Source organism: Heterocephalus glaber, unplaced genomic scaffold (genome assembly GCF_053883595.1).
Source record: "Heterocephalus glaber isolate CG9 unplaced genomic scaffold, H.glaber_assembly_v1.0 deba00001461, whole genome shotgun sequence".
NCBI lineage: Eukaryota > Metazoa > Chordata > Mammalia > Rodentia > Bathyergidae > Heterocephalus > Heterocephalus glaber.
Window position 1 is genome coordinate 24221171 of NW_028258308.1, and position 21753 is coordinate 24242923.

Genomic DNA, 21753 nt, shown 5'->3' on the forward strand with positions numbered 1-21753 from the left:
TCTTTAATGTAATAGACTACTTTGATCACAAAATGAGCTTTGGATCATCTAGCACAATCTTCATTTTGTGGGGACAGAAATCTAAGCCTGAAAAAATATATAACTTGACCTTTCAAAATACAGTATATCTTATCAAAAAGATCAAAGCTATTAGAAAATGTTTGCTACTAAAATAAAGCTGATTAGGTGAGCACTTTCTGATCCTGAAAAAGAGTCCGCTTCATATATAATGAGACATTAGCATTCTGTAACCTAATTTCCTAACACTTCAGAGCCTCAATAAAAGGATGAATTTCTAATGCCAAGACTGTCACATTTTATACAGCTATAAAGTTTGCTAAAGTCTTCTCTTGCTTCCCATAACAGTACCTTTAAGGTTGTCCTCTTAATTTACAGAATCTGAAAACTTCCTCATGCTGTAACAATCTGGCCAAAGGCATCTTGCATGAATATTAAGACATGTCAAAATGTAGGCAATCTGGATTTTCTGAACATAACTTGCATATCCAAACTGTCAAAAGGACAACTAGATTCCTAATGGGGTCTGAAAGGATGCTAATCTAGAGGACCAAGATGCCCAGGAATCAGGGATGCCCACTCTACTAAAAGCAATAAGCACAATGGCCAACTATAAGCAATCTCTGACATGTCTCATGCTTGATTAAAAATGGGTGGTTTAGTTTTTTTAAAAACCCTCAGAGATGTTGAACATTTTTTCATGTATTTGTTGGCCATTTGTACTTCTTCCTCTGTAAAGTGTGTATCTGTTCATTTCACTTGCTCATTTCTTGAGTCAGTCTTTTATTTTACATGGTCTAACTTTTTTGAGTTCTTTATATATCCTAAATATTAGTCCTCTGTCTGAGGAATAGCTGGCAAAATTTTTTTCCCATTTGGTAGATATTTCTCTTTACTTTACTGATTGATTCCTTTGCTGTATAGAAGTTTTAAAATTTGATATAATCCTATTTGTTGATGCTGCTACTTGTTGTGCAATTGTGGTTCTGCTTTGAAAATCCTTTCCTACACCTATGACTTCTGATGTTTTACCCACTCTCCAAGATGTCTGTAAACTGCATGTACTGCAAACATGTACTAATAAAAAAATCCCAGAGTCATTAAGTTCCTATTACCAAAACTAGGTAATTAATTATTCTTCAATTAAAATTTTCTGTATCAAAAGTAGAATTTTATGTGCTCATTCACAAATTACAAATAGTGTAGAATCTTTTGCACATTTGTTAGAATCCCGAATCACTAAAATAATGAAAGAATAAACGTCCCAAAAGATCAGTTAATCATGAATTTCAGTGCAGAACCAGCACCACAATTTTCACATGTTAATCCCAATACTCATACACCAATTTAGCCGGATTTTGTTCTTAACTTACATGCATAGCATGCAGATCCTCTTAGTAAGTCCACGCATGCGCACAAAATGTTCCCGTCCAATGTTTGTAAAGCTTACCAGAAAAGACCCCTGCAGTCAACGTGGCAGCAACTGGTGACTGCCTCTTACTCAGTCTGGCAAGAAATCTAAACAGTAAACCATCCCGGGCCATGGCAAACAGAATGCGTGGTAAAGGAAACATAGAGCCCAGAAGACTAGAACAGAAAAATCCGTAATCCACATGTGAGTTATATAAAGTACTAATCTAGACAGGTAAATATATAGGTACAGATAGGATCCATTAAGGTACAGAACAAACAATTCAAAAAACTTAACAACAAAATAGAAAACCACCTATTTTTTTCAGAGGCCTTGATGAAAAAGATTTCCCTTCTCTTGATAAAAGTCAACTCTCTCACCTGCCACTGCACCCGATGATAAAGTAGCAATTACTGGTGTCTTCGTTTTGGAATTGATCTGAGCTAGGCATTTGAAAAGCAACCCATCCTCCGCCATAGCATAGATTACACGAGGCATTGGGAAAATGGATCCAAGAAGACTGAATAAAAAGCAAAGACATGCAGTATGGCAAACACATTCATGCACGATTACAAACCAGACTGAAATTAGGAAACTGTATAAAAATCAGCATGATAGTATGATTATGAAGTAATTACTTTTTAAGTGCACTATTATTGGGCATTTAAAAATATTTGCCAATCTTGACCATCATGCTACTCATTATTCTGTTGCAGATGTTTGCCCAACCAAATTATCAGTCTATAAACAATATTGTAACTAATTTGTGTGTACCAATGATTATTACTGAATTAAAATGAAGTAATTAGACTTTTCAAAAAACCAAACCAATATTATTATGATGTTTCTAATGGCAATAACTCAAAAAATTAAATTTCTAAATTAAAATGCAATTAAAGAAGAGATTAATTTTACCCCACAGTAAGTTACCTCTTTTATTCAATAATTTTGTATTTATATGACCATTTAAAATCATATAGCTTGATCTTTGATCAAATTAGTAATAATTGTCAGCACAATAAAATAGTCAAAGAAGAGAAGGGTTAAAAAACGACTAACTGTAAATTTAGTACATAGAAGTAGCCAAAATTAAATGTTAGTAACAATGAAATTTAGTAAGATATTTTTTGCTAAAGATGTTTTGAATTACTTCTGTTTATTGGCTGCACCATCCCATATATGACTTAGTTGTGAAAAATAACATACAAGGGGAAAGATTTTATTTTTAAAAATTCACTCTCGGGATCTGAAATCTTGGTGGGGATCCCTGCGGCCTGGCTCCCCACTGTAAGTCCAGATCAGTAGCACTGCTGGCCTCAGTTTCTGGCAGCGGCCTGCAGGGAGGCACACAAGAAGGGGAAAAATAGATTTTAAAAAATCCATTTTCATTTTATCTTTTAATAAGGGTGGATTAATCTTGGCCACAGATGAATCTGTCCATCACTTCTAAGACCATGATGGCACAGGCCTTCACAGTTCAGACATCTCTCTCTCTCTTTTTTTTTTTGGGTACCGGAGATTGAACTCGGGTCCTTGAGCTTGCGAGGCAGGCGCAGAACCACTGAGCTAAATCCCCGGCCCTCAGACATATCTCTTTTGTGGTACTGGGGCCTGAGCCTAGGCCTAGCTATAAACTAGCAGGCAAGCTTTCTGGCACAGAGCTACATTCCCACCCTACCTCACCCCCTTGAGACATGGTCTCACTAAGTTGCCTAGGCTGGCCTTGAACTTTCAATTCTGCTGCTTTAGCCTCCTGAGCAGCTGAGATTATAGGTGTACGCCAAGGAATCTGGCTTACAGGGTTAATTTCTAACCGTCACTTAATCTTATTTTCTCTAGAAAATATAAGAAATTTTGGACAAAAAAATAAAGCTAGGTTGATGAATTATAAGCACACATTTCTATTTTAAAATGACAGGCTACATAGCTTCCACTCACACCGACTACTGTATTACCTCTTTAAAAATTTTGTTTGGTTTTTTGTTTTTGTTTTTTTGAGACACGGTTTTGCTATGTAGTTCAGGCTGGCCTTGAACTCACTATATAGCCCAGGCTGGCCTCAACCTTGTGGTGATCCTCCTGCCCCAGCCTTCCCCAGTGCTGGAATTATAGGCTACCATGCCTGGTAACAGATTATTACAAGGACTTCAGAAAATGTCAAGTCTGCATGCAGTTTCAGACTGTCTGAAGCACTTCAAATGACCCCAGAGCCAGCAGAGACATACTAGAATAAGCATCCTAAAGTTTTACAATACGTAGATTAGATATATGCATATGTGACATGTATTTGTGTGTGTACCAATGCCATATATATTTATATGGAACCTTGGACCAACATTATCTTGAAAAACTCTCTTTTAACTGATGAGGGAAAGTTTTTTTATGACTTAGGATTTTTAATGGCAATTCTGGGCAAACTATTCAGTGAATACATAGTTGCATAATATGTTCCTCATGTTAGGATATTTTTAGAACATACAAATATTTTTTAGACATTGACTATACTTTGCAGGAACCCAAACAGCCCCAGTCCCAAAGCCAATGGAATGTACCTTGTTGACAATGCACAGAGGGAGCCTGCTGCAACAACATACTTGGCGGGGCCCCATCCAACATACTCAAATGCTACCGGAAGGGGACTTTTTTCATCAAGGAGGTAGTATGGCATCATAAGTGTCAAAGCTGCAGAGACTCCAAAGTAGGCCATAAAACAAACAAGCAAAGAAGTCACTATTCCAATAGGAATAGCTTTCTGGGGATTCCGGACTTCTTCACCTAAAGAAATACAAAAAAACCACAAAAAGCAATGTGTATGTTTAATAAGCCACTTTTAGCCAAAACAACTTAATGTGGATCAAATTCTCTCTTCCATAGCATTCTTACTCTGCTTTTGTCCCTTCTGTTTTTTTAGTGTGATCCACTTATTTTACATTAAATTTCCCCTTTTTGTAAGATTTGACATTTGAAGTATCCCAAACATGATTAGTTATAAGGCCATGCAATGACAAGAAGCTAGAAGGAGCACCGCAAGAGTGATTTAGACATGAGGACTTTGTGGTACAGGATAAAGGGAAAATGACAGAGAATATTTTGTCCACTAAGGAAAAGTCAGTTTAAGAACATAATTATTTGGAAGTGATAGCACATCCACATAGATTAAGGGCAATAATCATGAATTATATATGTCAGGGATTTCACAGCTTGCAAAATATTTGTCGTATGTGTACCTTGGCAATCTTTGTACTGCTCTCCCAATTTTACCAATGCAGAAACCAAGGCTTAGAAAGTCTCAATAAGTGTCTTTTAAAAAAAATCTTATATAGCAGATGTCACCAACAGATGTGGAATTAGCACCCTTCTTATCCCCAAACCAGCTGTCTTTCCTTGACCCTCTGCTTCCACACATAGCTTCTCCTGTGGTATGGCCGACACCTTGCCTTCCATCTAGATCCAAGACACTGCTCTTACCAGTTGTTGCAATGCAGTCAAATCCCACAAAGGCATAAAAACAAGTTGCAGCACCAGCCAAGGTTCCTGCAAAACCATATGGCATAAAGCCACCAGCCCCATAGATACTTGTTCCATTTTCAAAAGGTGACTCTCTAGAAGAAAGAGAACAAACACATTTCAAAGTCATATTTATAGAAACGTGTTCCATCTAGGAATTTGAAACTATATCTTTGGAAGGCCACTGTGTTCTTCAGCTCTTTGAAACTCATGTATGTGAAATTAAAACCTTATTATCTCAACCTGTTTTAGAGAATGTGGTAGGAGCCTCACACTAACCCTCTTATGTCACTGTCTTGGTTACTTTTCTCTTGTTGCTGAGACAAAATACCTGATGCAAAGTTAAAGGGGAAAAGGTTTATTTAGCTCACTCTTTGTAGAGGTTTCAGTCCATAATTGGCTGGCTCCAAGGCAGGGTGGCATGGTAGACAGGCATCACAGAGGAGAAACAGTTCATTATGGGCAGAAGATAGCAAAGCAAGCAAGCAAGGGACCTTAGCTGCATTTTTGGGGGGAGGCTTTTATAATCTAGGCTACCAGGATTAAGGCAGTGCCAATCCAATCAATGGACTGATTTATTAATCACTTACCCTCAATCTTAGCATTGCATTGTGACTCAATCACATGCTCTAGATCCAGACACCTTTGAAAAAGCCCTACCTGTGACTGCATGAGGCTTTGGGGGGGGGACATCTAGACACAGCAGTAACAGTCACAGATATCCAACTAGAGGCTGATCACCAGTAAATATATATGACTCCCAGACCACCCTGCCTGCAACACAAAGGAAGCCAGGATTTTGAGAACAGAGACCATTGTGGGCCATGTGCTGTAACACTTTTTGCTTTAAGAATCCATTCTTCAACTTATGAAGTACAAAGTAAGGCAGAGTACACATCTTTAAAATTCTCTAAGAAGTGAATTTATTAAGTGAAAAAGTGAAACAAAGTTCCTAGGCTGATTAATAATACTGAAGTTGAACATTATATGTTAAAAACTGTATAAAATCAGAGGATTTATAATTTTTCTGTATCAGAATGACTACAAATCACATATATAAAGAATAACAAAGCCTGGTGTGGTGGTACACACCTGTAATCTCAGCTACTCAAGAGTCTGAGGCAGGAGGATCACAAATTCAAGGCCAGCCTGGGCAGCTTAGCAAGACCTTGTCTTAAAATAAACAGGGCTGGGGATATAGGTAATGATAAAGCACTTGCCTGGCATGTGCAAGGCCCTGGGTTCAATCTCTAATCCTCAAAAAAAAAAAAAAAATCAAACGAACAAAAAAAGAAAAACATATAGAGTACCTTACTCCACATAGTATATGTTTTTGTAATCTTATTTCTGCTATGCAACTAGTAATACTCCCCAGAAAACAAAGACTGAAATTAACTAAAACTCTGAAAGAATGAAACTGAATGGTAGTCTCAAAGGATGCAGCTCAAAAATACTCATTGTTATGGGGCAAACTGCTGGGGAGAAAGGGACAAGTTCTTCCAGTAGTTAGGCTCTCTCCTCTCTCTTCCCCTAAACTCACAGCAGAGTTGAGGATGGGAACCAGCCCCAGTTCCCACAATGAGCACACCTATACCTTTATGTCTGGAGGAGAGACTGCAAAGAAGGAGCCCTCTCAGAAAGGCTTCAGAAACAAGAAGTCTGAGAACCACTGCTCTACACAAAGCCTTCACATGCACCCTCTTAAAATGTAACATTTTTTTAAAAGGGAAAAACTCCTAAATATTTTACCTGGCACTTGCTGATATATTTTTGAGAAACTCTTCACTGATTTTCCAGTTAGCCACATTTCCTTTCACAAACCCAGCAACCATGACAAAGAGAAGGACTAAGATATTAACAGCTGTGAAGAATTTATTCACCCAAGCAGATTCTTTTACTCCAAAAGACAGGAGACCTATGGAAAAAAAAAAGGCATTTTACTTTTTACTTGTAGCACAGACAATGACAATTTGAAGCAAATACAGGCTTCAGGATATTGTTGCACCTACATTCATATATTTAACTCCTATGTATCCATTTCTACAGCCAGTTCCTACTCCTTAGTCATCTAATTGTGAAAGTGTCTTCTAGACATAGGTGCTTTGATTTCTGGAGGCAGAATAAGCTAACAGGAGATTCTACACTAAGAAATATATAAGTCTAGTAACTGGCTATTACCAATGGCAGGTAAATATAAGGTGATGCTTAATTTTAATAGGTTGCTTTTCTAAAAAGCCCCTTTAAGCCTAAAGGTTATGAAATATTCTTAAAAGCTTAATCATATGTCTGCTATATATTTACTGAGCACAAGAACAGAAAATAATTCAGTTGTTATGCCAGAAGTTCTCTGTTAAATCTACTCTTATTTCAATGGCTTTATTTTATACTCTGATTGTAAAAATAAGTTGAAGACATAGAAGTATGAAGAAAACAATAATCAACTGTGATCCTCCCTCTAGAATTCTGCACACACACATATTTCGATGTCAATAAACATAATTCCACTGTAAAACAAAAACAAAAACAAAACATAACAAGGTCTTAGCACATTGCCCAAGGTATCCTTAAACACAGGGTCCTCCTTCCTCAGCCTCCCAAGTATCTGGGACTATATGCTATTGTGCCCAACTATAATCTCATTTTTGACAGCTGTATGATCTACTATATGGAAATACCATACTTTAACTCATCCTTTATTTATAGACAATTAGATCATGCTTAGGTTTTTATTTTGTATAATTATAAACAGCACTGACATCACCATCTTTTTATAAATTTCTCTCTATGCTTTCTAATTCTTTACAATAGTTTTCTCTAAGTTAACCATGTATCAAAGGATATATACTTTTATACAAGGCTTTTGATTTATATTGTCAAAATATTCTACAGAAACTATGGCCCCAATAAAGATCGCCCGTTTTTTCTACCGAGTTATTCTGTACATATTCATTTATAACATTTATTTATGTATTAATGCTATAAGTGTTACAGTATACACTTTCCCTGTTTAACATTTGCTTTTTAAGTTATTTTATTTTACTTTTCTCTGGCATTAGGGATAGAATCCCAGGACCTTGGCATGCTAGGAAAGTGCTTTACCACTGAGTTATTCCCCTAGCCCTATCATTTGCTTTTAACCTTATTGTTGATTATGTAGAGATAATAATTGGAATAATCTATAATTTTTCCTTTTTAGTTCCTACTTTTGATAAGATCTTCCTTAACATTACCCCAAAAATAGTAGCTTTGTTTCCTTCCAGTTTCTTTGTAAATATTATACTTGTTATATTTGTGTCTTTAATCCATCTAGGATAAGATATAAATTATGGACTTAAGAGAGTTTATGTTTTGCCACTGGAGAAATGATTGCTATGAAAGGATTATGCCACAGATTTACTGGCTTCTTTCTTATATCCATACCACCCACCATCACACAGGCAAAATTTTCCAAGCAGAGATGAGAAAAGTTAAATTTATTTTTTATTTTATTTTATTTATTTTATTACTTAAATTCTTTTATTGGTACATTTTAGGTATACAACACAATTACATTTCTCATTGGGAACTTGTACCTTTATATGATGCATCTTGGTTCTTATTTTTTCCCCATTCCTAGCACTCCCTTCACCCCCTCCACCCTTCCCTATTTACAAAGGCTTTGTTTCCATTTTTGCCATTTCTCAGCATTTTTCCTTTCTCTTCTTTCCTTCTCCCTGCCCCACCCACTACCCCTACCCCTTTGGACCTTTTCTTCCTATTCTGCATTATCGATTATTCATTCTAATCATTGGTACATTTTAGGTATACAATATAATGACATTCATCATTGGAAATTTGCACCTTTACATAGCCTCTCTTGGTTCTTATTTTTCCCCCTTACCCTGCCCTCCCTTCAACCCCTCCATCCCTCCCTATTTACAAAGATTTTGTTTCCATTTTTCCATTTTCTCATATTAATTCCATTCCCTTCTTTCCTTTCCCCTACCCCTCCCATTTCCCCTTCCCTTTTGCCCTTTTTCTTCCTATTTCACATTATCTATTATACATTTTAGTCCTTATTTACACTTTCAGTTTCTCACATTAGAGAAACTATTCGGTATTTACACGTGTGTCCTATTTATTTCACATAAGAGTACTGCCTCAATGTACATCCATTTAGCTATAAATATCTCTAATTTCTCATTTTTTAAGCCCGAGTAGTACTCCATTTTATATATTAAAAAAAAACACACCACATTTTCTTTATCCAGTTTTCAGTTGATGGGCAATTGGACTGCTTGAAATTTTAGCTATTACAAATTGTGCTGCTATGAACACGGGTGCACATATATCACTGTGGTATGATTCTTTTAAGTCTTTGGGGAAGATACCCAGCAGGGGAATAGCTGGGTCAAATGGGACTTCCAGTCCTAGTTCTCTGAGGTATCTCCATACTGATTTCCACAGTGGTTGCACCAGTCTACACTCCCACCAGTAGTGGAGCAGGGTTTCTGTTTACCCACAGCCCCGCCAGCATTTGTTATTGGTTGATTTCATGATAGCAGCCATTCTTTCTGGAGTGAAGTGGAATCTCAGCATTGTTTTCATTTGGAGCTCTTGAATGACTAGTGATGTTGAACATTTTTTCATGTATTTATTTGCTATTTCTAGTTCTTTGTCTGAGAAATGTCTGTTCATTTCAGATGCCCATTTTCAGATTGGGTCTTTAAATTTGGGAGGTCTGATCTTTTTAAGTTCTTTATAGGTTCGAGATAGTAGACCTTTGTCTGAGGAAGAGCAGGTGAAGATTTTTTCCCACATGTGGTTTTCTCTTCACACTGCTGGTGGTTTCTCTTGCTGTGCAGAAGCTTTTTAATAAGAAGAGATCCCACTTGTTGATTGTTTGTGCTAGTTCACGGGTAACTGAGGTTTTGTTCATAAAATCTGAGAAAAGTTAAATTTAACTCTTGTAGTTGTATAATTCCCAGAATCATATAATAACAAACTATATTAATGATACAAAGGAAAGCTGGAGAGTTAGCACAATTACTCAGATAATTGTCCGTTAGGTTAGGAACCACTCCTATAGACATCAGAGAAGAACAAATCCACCACCACATTTTATATTAGTCCCTCAACATCCATGTGGAGTGCTGGGGATATAATATATCTACTCTCCAGCCTCATCTTCCACCAAACCATAGTTTAGACATCATAAATATCGCAACTGAATACTGCATATTCTTCCCTTGTCTCTTTAATGAACAAACAAAATTACGTTTAACAGTTTCAGTTGACATTTGGTATTATAATAAAGATTTATAATGGAGTTTTGATCCTCAAAGATTCTAGTAACAGTGATAATGTAGGCTTAGACTATATTTCAAGAAAAAATATGGTGAATGAACAGAGGAGAAGTGAGGCAGGGTAATGTCTTAAATTTAGGCCTGCCATGGAATTAAGAGTTCTAACTACATATATCAGTTACATACTTCTCAGCCTTGAGGGAGTACAGCTAAATATTTTGTTTACTGAAATCACACTTAAATAAAAAACTATAATTAGTGGTAGCTAGATTATTTAGAAGCCAAGATAAACAAAAATTTGATGAAAAACAATGGATGTGATTTTTCTTGATATTAGAAGGAAAATGCAAAATGTTTTAGACCTGAAAGTTTTGTTTATGTTCCTATCCTATATAGTACATTTAATGACTAACTTTGTAAAGAGGAGAGCTATTTTTAAAACTATAATTTATAGGAAAGCATTTCATAATAGAACAATATTTCTGTCACATCCTTGTAGCCCAGGGAGGAAACAAGGCCATCCAGATAGGAAAGCAAGGGACAGATTATTCAGGGAAAATCAAATAGAAAGTGGGGAGAAATACAGATTTTATGCTTAGTGCTACCCTCAAAGGGTTTTTAAACAGGTCTGCAGATGGGAATGAATTCAAAATAGAAGGAGTTCAAATAATTAAAACAAATAAAAGAGCACAGCAGAGATTAGTCATGCTTACAAGATAAAAACCCACTATCATCAGGGTGATGATTGTGTACCAAGCAAAACGATGTACTCATCTTACGGATGAACAAACAGTGATGGAAAGACTAAGTACATTATTTAAGTTCCAAGAGGAGTTAACTAGCACAGCAAAACTGAAAATCTGGTTGTTCCTACTCTAATTCATATTCCTTTCTAACTGCTGTGCTACAATACTGATGAACATGGAAAAGTTCCAGTACCAAGTATGTGTGTCTGCACCATGTCTGCACTAAAATGACAGATGATCTGTATGTTTCCTTTGCCTTTGTCATATAGATGAAATCATGGTAAAAACCCCAGAATTTCTTCTAGAAACAGTATGGTTATAAATATATTTAGTTGTATCTAACAAGATTAAACAATGCCATGAAATTATGTACTCCTCCTTATTAAATCTTCATTGCCATTCTTGGAAACCTCCAATCAGTTGCAAAACTGATTTCATCATCCTATTATTTAGTCCATTCCAGGTGCCTCTGACTCAGTGCCATTTCTTCCACTCCACACAATTTAGACTTATTTTTTGAAACACACCTATCATGTAAGATAAAATGTGATTCCAGCCAGTGATGAAGCCCACAGACATCCAACAGTAACTTAAGTGTAAGAATCTGCTGAGTTAGTCTGGAGAACTCATGTTCCAGAACCTACTATTCTGGTTAATTAATTTGGTTTATTACACAGAAAGGTATATAGTAATAATTTTCTTACCTGCCAGAAGTAATATAAGACACACAGCAAAAAAGTCTGGATACTCCGCAAGGCCAGTATAATTCATTTTGAAGTATGTCTTCAAAAACTGACCAATCTGTTTGTTAAGCAGTTCATCAAAGGTGCCACTCCATGCTCTTGCAACACTTGATGTACCTTCCCAAAACACAGGACATACAGAGAATAGATCACTGGCAGAAAATTAACGTAACACCATTTTCTATTCTATTCCAGATTATCATGGCCTAGTTCATATTCATTGAAATTTTAATCACATTATAAAATTATATCACTAATTTTATAATAATAGTAATGAAATGCCCAAGTTCATAAGTAAAGAAACAGGTAATAATTTCATTAGCAATGAAAAGTTATTATTAAAAAATAGGAATTTCAACCCCATTAAGAGGCATATTAAAAAAGAGGCATACTTAGAGATGAACCAGAAACCCAGAATTTATGTGCAATTAAAAAAAGACATTTTAGAGATGAGAAAAATGAAGAGCAAGCAATCCATTCATAATCACCCAGAAGCTAAGGAATGTAGACTACAACTGAACACTGAGGAGTGCTGTTTTTACACACCTGAGATTTGTTTTTGAAACGTACCTATGACATAAGATAAAATGAGATTCCAGCCAGTGATGAAGGCCCACAGCTCACCGACAGTAACGTAAGTGTACAAATAGGCAGACCCAGTCTTGGGAACTCGGGCTCCAAACTCAGCATAGCAAAGGCCAGCCATCACGGATGCTAGGGCAGCAATGAGGAAGGACACAACAATACTGGGGCCAGAATCCGCTTTGGCAACTTCCCCAGCAAGGACGTAAACCCCAGCACCCAGAGTGCTGCCAACCCCCAGGGCAATGAGGTCCATGGTGGTTAAGCAGCGGCACAGTTTGGAATCTTCTAGACTGTCCATAGTGACGATTTTTCTCCGGATCAGACATCGGGCAAAAGTGAGCACTGCTCTGCAGGGCATCATTCTGAAGAAGGCAACCTGAGCAAGAGAAAGAAGGAGTCAGAAGCTGACCTAGGGCCACCACCCCTCTTTGAGCTACCTGTTTGGAGACAAAAGTAAGGCAGCTGTACTTTTAAAAAAAAACTTGTTGATAGAAGTATAGCTCCAAGCAATAAGAATGAGATTTTATTAAGACAAAGTCACAGATTTCCTGGCACTCACTCACAAGATTCCAATAAATGCCTTGTCTAGAAGGAAAGGAATATCCCTGGGTGATTAAAAGTCATTTTTTGGGCCGGGGATTTAGCTCAGTGGTGCTGCTGCCTGCCTGGAAAGCACAAGGTCCTGTGTTCAATTCCTGGAACAAAAAAAAAGTCATTTTTATTCACTTACTACAGTTTTCAGGATATGTTGATAGAACTACATTTCAAGAGAAGGCTAATTTAGTCTTTACCACAAGGAAGGAAATGAACTGCCTCACTAAGTTCTCTTTAATCATTCATTCAGCTCAGATATTTTAGGCCTCACTAAATGCTAGGGATTGTTCAAGGAATGGAATTACATAAATATGGTCTCTGTGATCATTATGTATTCTACAGCTTTACCTATTGTGTGAACTACTCTTTTCATTCTAAACAATTAGTATGTACCTGGGGTAGATGGAGCAGAAAAAGAGATGCAGGCAGCATCTTCACCAATTTTAAAATACAAGAAAAAATGAAAGATACAAAAAGGACAACTACAGAAGATTATTCTGAAAGCTTTAAAGATGTTTTTAAATAAATTTTAAATATTAAAAAAATTAGTATGCAGCAGATATGACTTACTAGATAAAAAATTCTCTTCAAGCATGTTTATATTTTTTGAACTAAAGCTGCTGTTTGATTATGCTTTAATTAGGAACTGATACTAAAATATACATGCTTATATTTATTTGAAATTTCTAAATGACCCAAAGTCCATCCCAAGTATATGTTCTTTTTTAAATAGAGGGAACAATAAAGACCAAAAGTCCCACTCCCAATCAACTATAGGCTCAAACAATCGAACACTGAAAATCAGATTATAAAACAAAACATGGATTGCAGGAAGAAAGAAAAGTATACAGTATATAAAGCACACATATATTACAGTAGAAAGGTCTAATGTAAAAATATAACAAATGATTAATGGTAATTACATTAGGGTAATGATTTGTTTTTACTACTATGCATTTCATGATATACTGCTAGTATCTATTTCTGATTTAATTTCAATAAATATGTACAACCTATTTGCAAAAGAAATGTAAAAATTAAAAAGCTTCACATGGCAGTGTCTACAGAGATATGTGATTTAGCTAACTAGGAAATAACTGAAGAATAGGGAATACAGTATATGCTGTTCATCAGGCAATACAATTTTAGAAGTAAAAAATTATGTTTGCTTTTATTTCAGGTACTGCATTTTGCACAAGGATCTTATTCACCTTGAATACTATTTCCTTCAACTTCATTATATTCATCATCCTAAACTCTTAAGATCACAGCTTGGCATTTTCACTTAAGAAGTGAAACTCTGGAATATTTCTTAACCTTAATTTATAGCTAGCATTAGCAATTATACTAATAAAAATAAAAACTGAAAAAATAATAAAACTATATGACTTGTTGCTCATAAGAGACATTTCTGAAATGTGAATAAACCGGTTTCATGTGAAACCTAGTAACTAAAACTAAATTTCTGAACATTATTTACATATAAGTGAAAGTTCTCAATATTGAAAGCAGATAATTCAAGGAATATAATGAAAAATCCTAAAGAAAACTGAAAACAGATGAAAAAGTCCCACTGAGATAAAAACAAACTTTTATTCATCTTCAATTCTTTCTACACCATCTGACAGAAGGTCAAAGCATGGCATTTAACAAACACTTGTTGAAAAATTTGCAAATACAGATGATATAGTCAATTTTGCCAATACTGTAACTCACGCTTCCAAAGTAAAAATCCATCAATACTTTCATAAATCACATACATACCAAGCTAGTACAAGATACTAGCTAATTTTTTCTGTGTGTGGTACTAGGGACTGAACTAGGGCCTTCACACTAAGCTACATCCCCACCCAATTTTTATTTATTTAATTCTGAGACAGGTTCTCCCTAAGTTATCCAGGCTGAGCTTGAACTTGTGGGCTTCCTGCCTGTGAATCTTAGGGTGCTTAGATTACACAAGTGGGCCACTATGCCCACCTCAGCTAACCCTTATATAGCTACTCCTCATATAACATATCTAGAAGATAAGTAGGGAAGCGTTCTGCTTAAAAATAATCAAGAAATGAAAAGTAGAAGTTCCATGTAGGTCAACTGAGGGAGGAGGGACAGGGGTATTTATTATGTGTTAAATTCTGTAACATTTAAGTGTTTTTTATACAAACAGACATGTTCAAAGATCAAGAACTAGAGAAGACTGACACCTGAAAAGTGCTAGGAAATGACCCATTGAAATTCTCTGATTCAAGATCATGTGAAAACAGGAACAACACGTCATATTCAACTTTAGGAACACGGCTGATAGTTAACAAAACAAGGTACACCTATTTAAATAAAACATACATGATGGAGTACTTCGTTAACCTGAACTTTTGTGAATAAAAGACAAATTTTACAATTACACACATGTACGGAGAAAGAATCAGGAAGGAACAAGGAGAATAAGAGATTTTGTGAGTCAGCAAAAGGATTGTGGGTGAGCTTTTATTTTTTAAATCTTTTTCTGGAATTTTAATCATGATGATATTTGTGAAATGTCTAAAGGAAAAATAGAATAAAAACAAAAAATAAACAAGTCAATTTAGTTATCCAAAATGAATATATTAGCAATGGTCACCTCTTCAATATAAAATTCAATTCAATTCACAACTGCTTATAGAAATGCATCACTTTAACCAAGTTAGATTAGATTTCTACTGCTTCTTTCTTATTAAAGATGGAAAATATTTTATGTGCAGATAATTTTCCTACATTGCTCTATGGAAATAAAACAATTGTGCTATTTGTCAGACATCCATTTCTTTTGAGTAACTGAAAAGTTTACATCAGAAACTTCTCAGAATTCACAGGTCACTTGATGTCCTTTGCAAATAATCTCAACTACACATAAGCTGGTAAAGTTCTGATTACCAAAGCTGAAACACAAAACTAACTTTATAGAAATATAATGAGATGGGAGAAAAAGAATGTAAAACCATACTTGGTCAACATAATGAGTCATCATTGAACAAATATTTGAGTCCTAGCAGGTATATGTATGATATTGTATTTAGTAGCTAGAGAAAAGGATAATCTTGTGCTTTTTTGATTTACTTTTGTATTGTTTTGTTTTTCTTTGTTTTTTGTTTTCCCTAATTAATTAATTGGTACATTTTAGGTATACAATATAATGACATTCATCATTGGAAATTTGCACCTTTACATGATCTCTCTTGGTTCTTATTTTTTCCCCATTCCCCTGCCCTCCCTTCAACATCTCCATCCCTCCCTATTTACAAAGACTTTGTTTCCATTTTTTCATTTTCTCATATTAATTCCACTCCCTTCTTTCCTTTCCCCTCCCCCTCCCATTTCCCCTTCTCCTTTGCCCCTTTTCTTCCTATTTCACATTACCTATTATACATTTTAGTCCTTATTTACACTTTCAGTTTCTCACACTAGAGAAACTATTTGGTATTTACACGTGTGTCCTATTTATTTCACATAAGAGTACTGCCTCAATGTGCATCCATTTAGCTATAAATATCTCTAATTTCTCATCTTTTAAGCCCGAGTAGTACTCCATTTTTATGAAAAAAAACCCACCACATTTTCTTTATCCAGTCTTCAGTTGATGGGTAATTGGACTGCTTGAAATTTTAGCTATTACAAATTGTGCTGCTATGAACACGGGTGCGCATATATCACTGTGGTATGATTCTTTTAAGTCTTAGGGGAAGATACCCAGCAGGGGAATAGCTGGGTCAAATGGGACTTCCAGTCCTAGTTCTCTGAGGTATCTCCATACTGATTTCCACAGTGGTTGCACCAGTCGACACTCCCACCAGTAGTGGAGCAGGGTTCCTCTTTCCCCACAGCCCTGCCAGGATTTGTTATTGGTTGATTTCATGATAGCAGCCATTCTTTCTGGAGTGAGGTGGAATCTCAGCATTGTTTCCATTTGGAGCTCTTGAATGACTAGTGATGTTGAACATTTTTTCATATGTTTATTTGCTATTTCTAATTCTTTGACTGAGAAATGTCTGTTCATTTCAGATGCCCATTTTTGGATTGGGTCTTTCAATTTGGGAGGTCTGATTTGTTTAGTTCTTTATAGATTCTAGATAGTAGACCTTTGTCTGAGGAACAGCAGGTGAAGATTTTATCCCACATGGTGGGTTGTCTCTTCACACTGCTGGTGGTTTCTCTTGCTGTGCAGAAGCTTTTTAATAAGAAGAGATCCCACTTGTTGATTGTTTGTGCTAGTTCACGGGCAACTGAGGTTTTATTCATAAAATCTTTTCCTACACCAGTGTCTTCAAGAGTTCTACCTAACCTCTGTTCCAGTCAGTTCAGCGTTTGTTTTAATATTCAGATCTTTAATCCATTTTAATTTTAGTTTAGTGCATGGTGAGAGATATAGGTCTAGTTTTAATCTTTGGCAAGTTGAAACCCAAATTTTCTAGCACCACTTATTTTTATTTTTTTTTTAAAGAAAGCATTTTTTATCAGTTTATTGGTCCATTATTTTAAGTTAATTGAGGTAAAGAAACTGTTTTAAATTTACAAGCTAAGAGTTTATCAGGCAGTACAAATTCTTTGTTTACTTCAAAATGTAATACTAATCCCACAGTAAACAACAGAATTTTCTATACACAGACATGAGAAAAAAGTGGACAAAAACCGTGCTGGCATCAAAAATTCAGCAAAAACCTTTTTCTTTAATTTTATAATCTCTGGGTTCCATAACAAAGAAAACGAGGTGACATTCTTTTAACATTTGGTAGCTTCATGAAATAAAGACTTCAATCTGTAAATAAATCACTTTCTGAACACACACTCTCTCAAGCTCTTTTTATTTTCACAGCTTTCGTTTTGGCTTAATGGCAGCATGGAGAGACTGTAACACACTTCCATGGAGGCCTTTACCAATACCCCAGAAAGTTTTTTTTTTTTCAATTTTTAAACATAAAGAATGATTTCTAAAAGTAAGAACCACAGTCCATAATTTGGACATGTTCTATGCAAAAATTTTAATCTCTTAAACAGTTAAAATACAAATTTAGAAAGTTTGCTGGCAGTTTATGTCATGGGAGTGTATCTGACGTTGGTCGCCTCATGTAGTCCTGACTCACAGAGATGGAGGTACAGGCAGACAGAAATACAAGGACCAGGGACTCCACGGGACAGGACTGAACCTCAGGGGTGTCCGGGTGAATGGTGCTGACTGCTAAGAAATGCTGATTCGTTATTTGATGAAGGCCTGGCTGGCACAGCTGTTGCTTTACTGAACCAATTCACATTTTGGTCTGCCAACCACTTCCCCTCTCCCCATTACCACACTGAGGAAAGAGCGATTCCGCTTTGCTCCTTCCAGTATCATTTCTGAGCCAAGGGCTACTCTACAACTGTGAAAAACTCTGTCCAGCAGGGGAGTGGACAGGTGCTGGCTGCTCTGACCTGACTAGCTGAGAGCCTGGATTCACCTGGTGGCCGGGCAGTACTCCTGGGAGAGGCACATACTCTTCACCACTGATTTTAACTAAAAGCTCTGCCAAAATGGACTCAACTTAGTGAGTTTCTGTAATATTTTATGTTTTCAGCATTTCAATCTGTGGAGAATTTCCATCCAAAACGTGGTTCTCTGAGGACCCCACAGTCGAAATCGGGTAAACCTTTAATGCTATCATAACCTACAGAGTTCTTTTATCACTATGATTTGTTGATGCTGATACTGTAGGTCTGTAATCAAAAGTATGCCAAAAGGCACTAAATTAATTTTTCACACTTCAAAACAATGAAAGGTTTGTGCTCCCTGTGTTTCCTTACATTATTAAAAATATTTGGCAATGGCGATACTTAGTTCTCTCTTCCCAAAAGGCCACCCTAATCATGACTCTCTTTCTGTCTTGTTTTTTAAAGAAGATCACAGACTGACTATGTTAGGTCTCTAGCATTTCAACGGAATGACTGATTTCTAAAACTACCCAGAATTTAAAAAACACTAGTTGAAGAATAAGGCATATTATTATAATTAGATAATGAAAATTTCTCAAAAAGTATAGTTAGGCTTTTAACAGTGTGTGGTATTTTTTTAAATTCTGGAATTGTTTTCAAGTGCTAAGTACACAGAATATTTATATGACACAAACATATTATTGTTCTTTAAAGTTATTTTTCATAGCACTTATTTACAGACTAGTAAAAACTACGTGGATAACATTTTTCTTCCACATAGAAAGGCTGGACAAGATGCATTTCAAATATATAAGAGGGAACAGCCCCCAGCCTGGCCTTTTTAAATGCAGACAGTCCCTGCACTCTCCCTGATACGTGCAACTTTGGGGAGAGCTGACATCCTTAAAATTAAAGAATGGGTTAGTGAGTAATTGGATTCCTGCCAGCACCATTTATTAAAGAGGCTATCTTTCTGCTAGTGAGGGTATTTGGCCCCTTTGTTGAAGATGAGGTGGCGGAGTGTGTCTGGAGTTGTTTCTGCATCTTCTAATTTGTTCCACTGGTCCTCAGGTCTGTTTCTTTCCCAGTACCACACTGTTTTTTTGTTTGTTTGTTTGGGAACTGGGGATCAAACTCAGGTCCTTGCCCTTGTGAGGCACAGGGCAGACCTACTGAGCTAAATCCCTAGCCCCCATGCTGTTTTTATCTCTGTGGCTTTGTAGTATAGTTTCAAGTTGGGGGTTATGATACCCCCTGCCATGTCTCTGTTGCCTAGAATTGCTATTGCTGTTCTAGGTCTCTTCTGGTTCCAAATGAATTTTTGGATTGTTTTCTCAAGGGCCGTGAAGTATGCTACTGGAATTTCAATTGGGATTGCATTAAATCTATATAGCAGTTTTGGAAATATGGCCATTTTCACTATGTTGATTCTTCCTACCCAGGAGCAAGGGATATCTTTCCATTTTCTGATATCATCTACAAATCTACTCTTTTCAGAGTGCTATAGTTTTCAGAGAAGAGGTCTTTGATTTCTTTCGTTAGGTTGATTCCTAGGTATTTCAGTTTCTTGAATGCTATTGTGAAAGGAATTGTTTGCCCTATTTCTCTCGCAGTGAGTCTGTTGTTCGTGTAGAGGAAAGTTATTGATTTTTGTGTGTTGACCTTGTATCCAGCTATTCTACTGAATTTGGTTAAGTCTAGAAGACCTTTGGTGGACTTCTTGGGGTCTTCTATATAGAGTATCATGTCATTTGTGAATAATGACAATTTGACCTCTTAATTTCCTATCTTTTTTCCTTTTATTTCTTTTTCTTGTCTAATTGCTGTGGCTAATGTTTCCAAAACTATATTGAATAGGAGTGGTGAAAGTGGACATCCTTGTCTTGTTCCTGATTTTAGTGTGAAGGATTTCAGTTTTTGACCATGTAGTATGATATTGGCTGTTGGTTTTTTATAGATGGCTTTTATCAGATTGAGGTAGAGACCATATATTCTTATTTTTTTGTAGAGTTTTTATCATAAATGCATGTTGCATTTTGTCAAATGTTTTTTCTGCATCTAGGGAGATAATCATATGGTTTTTGTCCTTGGCTCTATTGATGTAGTGTATTACACTGATTGATTTGCATATGTTGAACCATCCCTGCATCCCTGGGATGAATCCCACTTAGTCAGGATGTATGATCTTCTTGATGATCTTCTACATTCTATTTGCCAGTATCTTAGTAAGGATTTCTGCATCTATGTTCATTAGTGAGACTGGCCTATAGTTCTCTTTTTTGGTTGGGTCTTTCTCTGCTTTGGGGATCAAGGTGATGCTTGCTTCCAGGAATGAATTCAGGAGTATTGCCTCCCTTTCAATTTCATTGAAGAGTTTAAGCAGTAGTGGCAGTAGTTCTTCTCTAAATGTCTTGTAGAATTCAGCAGTGAAGCCATCAGGACCCGGGATTTTCTTAGTTGATAAGTTTTTAATTACATTTTCAATTTCATTGATTGATATTGGGTTGTTTAGAATTTTTAGGTCTTTTTCGTTCAACTTTGGTAATTCATATGTATCTAGGAATCTGTCCATTTTTTTCTGTGTTTCCCATCTTATTCACATATAGGTTCTGGAAGTAGGTGTTGATGATCCTCTGGATTTCTGCTGGGTCTGTTGTCATTTCACCCTTTTCATTCCTAATTGCATGGATTTGGGCCTTTTCTTTCCTTTTTCTGACAAGGTTGGCTAAGGGTTTGTCAATTTTGTTTATTCTATGGAAGAATCAACTCTTGGCTTCATTGATTTTTTTGTATCATTCTCTTAGTCTCCATTCCACTGATTTCTGCTCTGATCTTTATAATTTCCTCCCTTGTATGAGCTTTGGGTTTGTCCTGCTCTTCTTTTTCTAGAAGCTTGAGGTTTGGCATAGGTTGTTTAATTGGGCTTGCCCTGTTTTCTTTCTTTTTTTTTTTTTTTGGTACCGGGGATTGAACTCGGGTCCTTGCACTTGCGCAGCAGGCGGTGAAACCACTGAGCTAAATCCCTGGACTCTGTTTTCCTAATATGAGTATTCACTGCTATGAATTTCCCTCATAAGACTGATTTCATTGTGTCCTATAGATTCTGATATGTTGTACTGTCATTGTTATTTAATTGTAGAAACTGTCTGATTTCTTCAATTTCCTCTGTGGCCCATTGGTTATTCAAAAGCATGTTGTTCAATTTTCATGTGTTTATAAAATTCTTGTGGTTTCTTTTGCTATTGATCTCCAATTTCATCACACTATGGTCTGATAAAATTCAGGGCATAACTTCACTTCCTTTGCACTTACTTAATCATGTTCTTTGAGTGAGTATGTGGTCCATTTTGGAGAATGACTTGTGTGCAGCTGAAAAGAATGTGTATTCTGATTCTGTGGGGTGGAACACTCTGTAAACATCTGTTAAGTTC

General features: G+C 36.2%; 1 protein-coding gene and 1 non-coding gene across 11 annotated transcripts in view; one reads left to right on the plus strand and one right to left on the minus strand.

Annotated features, from left to right (window-relative positions):
- The window catches only part of Slc7a2 (solute carrier family 7 member 2), a 77248-nt gene that overhangs the window by 10612 nt on the left and 44883 nt on the right, over positions 1–21753 (minus strand). For 6 of the 10 annotated variants that reach the window (XM_087217190.1, XM_021265090.2, XM_021265091.2 and 3 more), the window contains 6 exons: positions 12281–12671; positions 11672–11827; positions 6686–6851; positions 4898–5031; positions 3982–4204; positions 1810–1949 (listed from right to left, as the gene is read on the minus strand). In XM_087217190.1, the coding sequence (XP_087073316.1) occupies positions 1810–1949; positions 3982–4204; positions 4898–5031; positions 6686–6851; positions 11672–11827; positions 12281–12656 (1195 nt within the window). In that variant the 5' untranslated portion in view covers positions 12657–12671. Of the gene's footprint in view, positions 1–1468; positions 1606–1809; positions 1950–3981; positions 4205–4897; positions 5032–6685; positions 6852–11671; positions 11828–12280; positions 12672–12858; positions 12876–21753 lie in introns of those variants that run through there. The other 4 variants (XM_087217191.1, XM_004853080.4, XM_021265092.2 and 1 more) reach the window with 3 other exon arrangements.
- On the plus strand, positions 2620–2829 carry LOC147826761 (small nucleolar RNA U89). The gene has a single exon (XR_015438770.1). It is a non-coding gene; the product is annotated as a small nucleolar RNA U89 (small nucleolar RNA).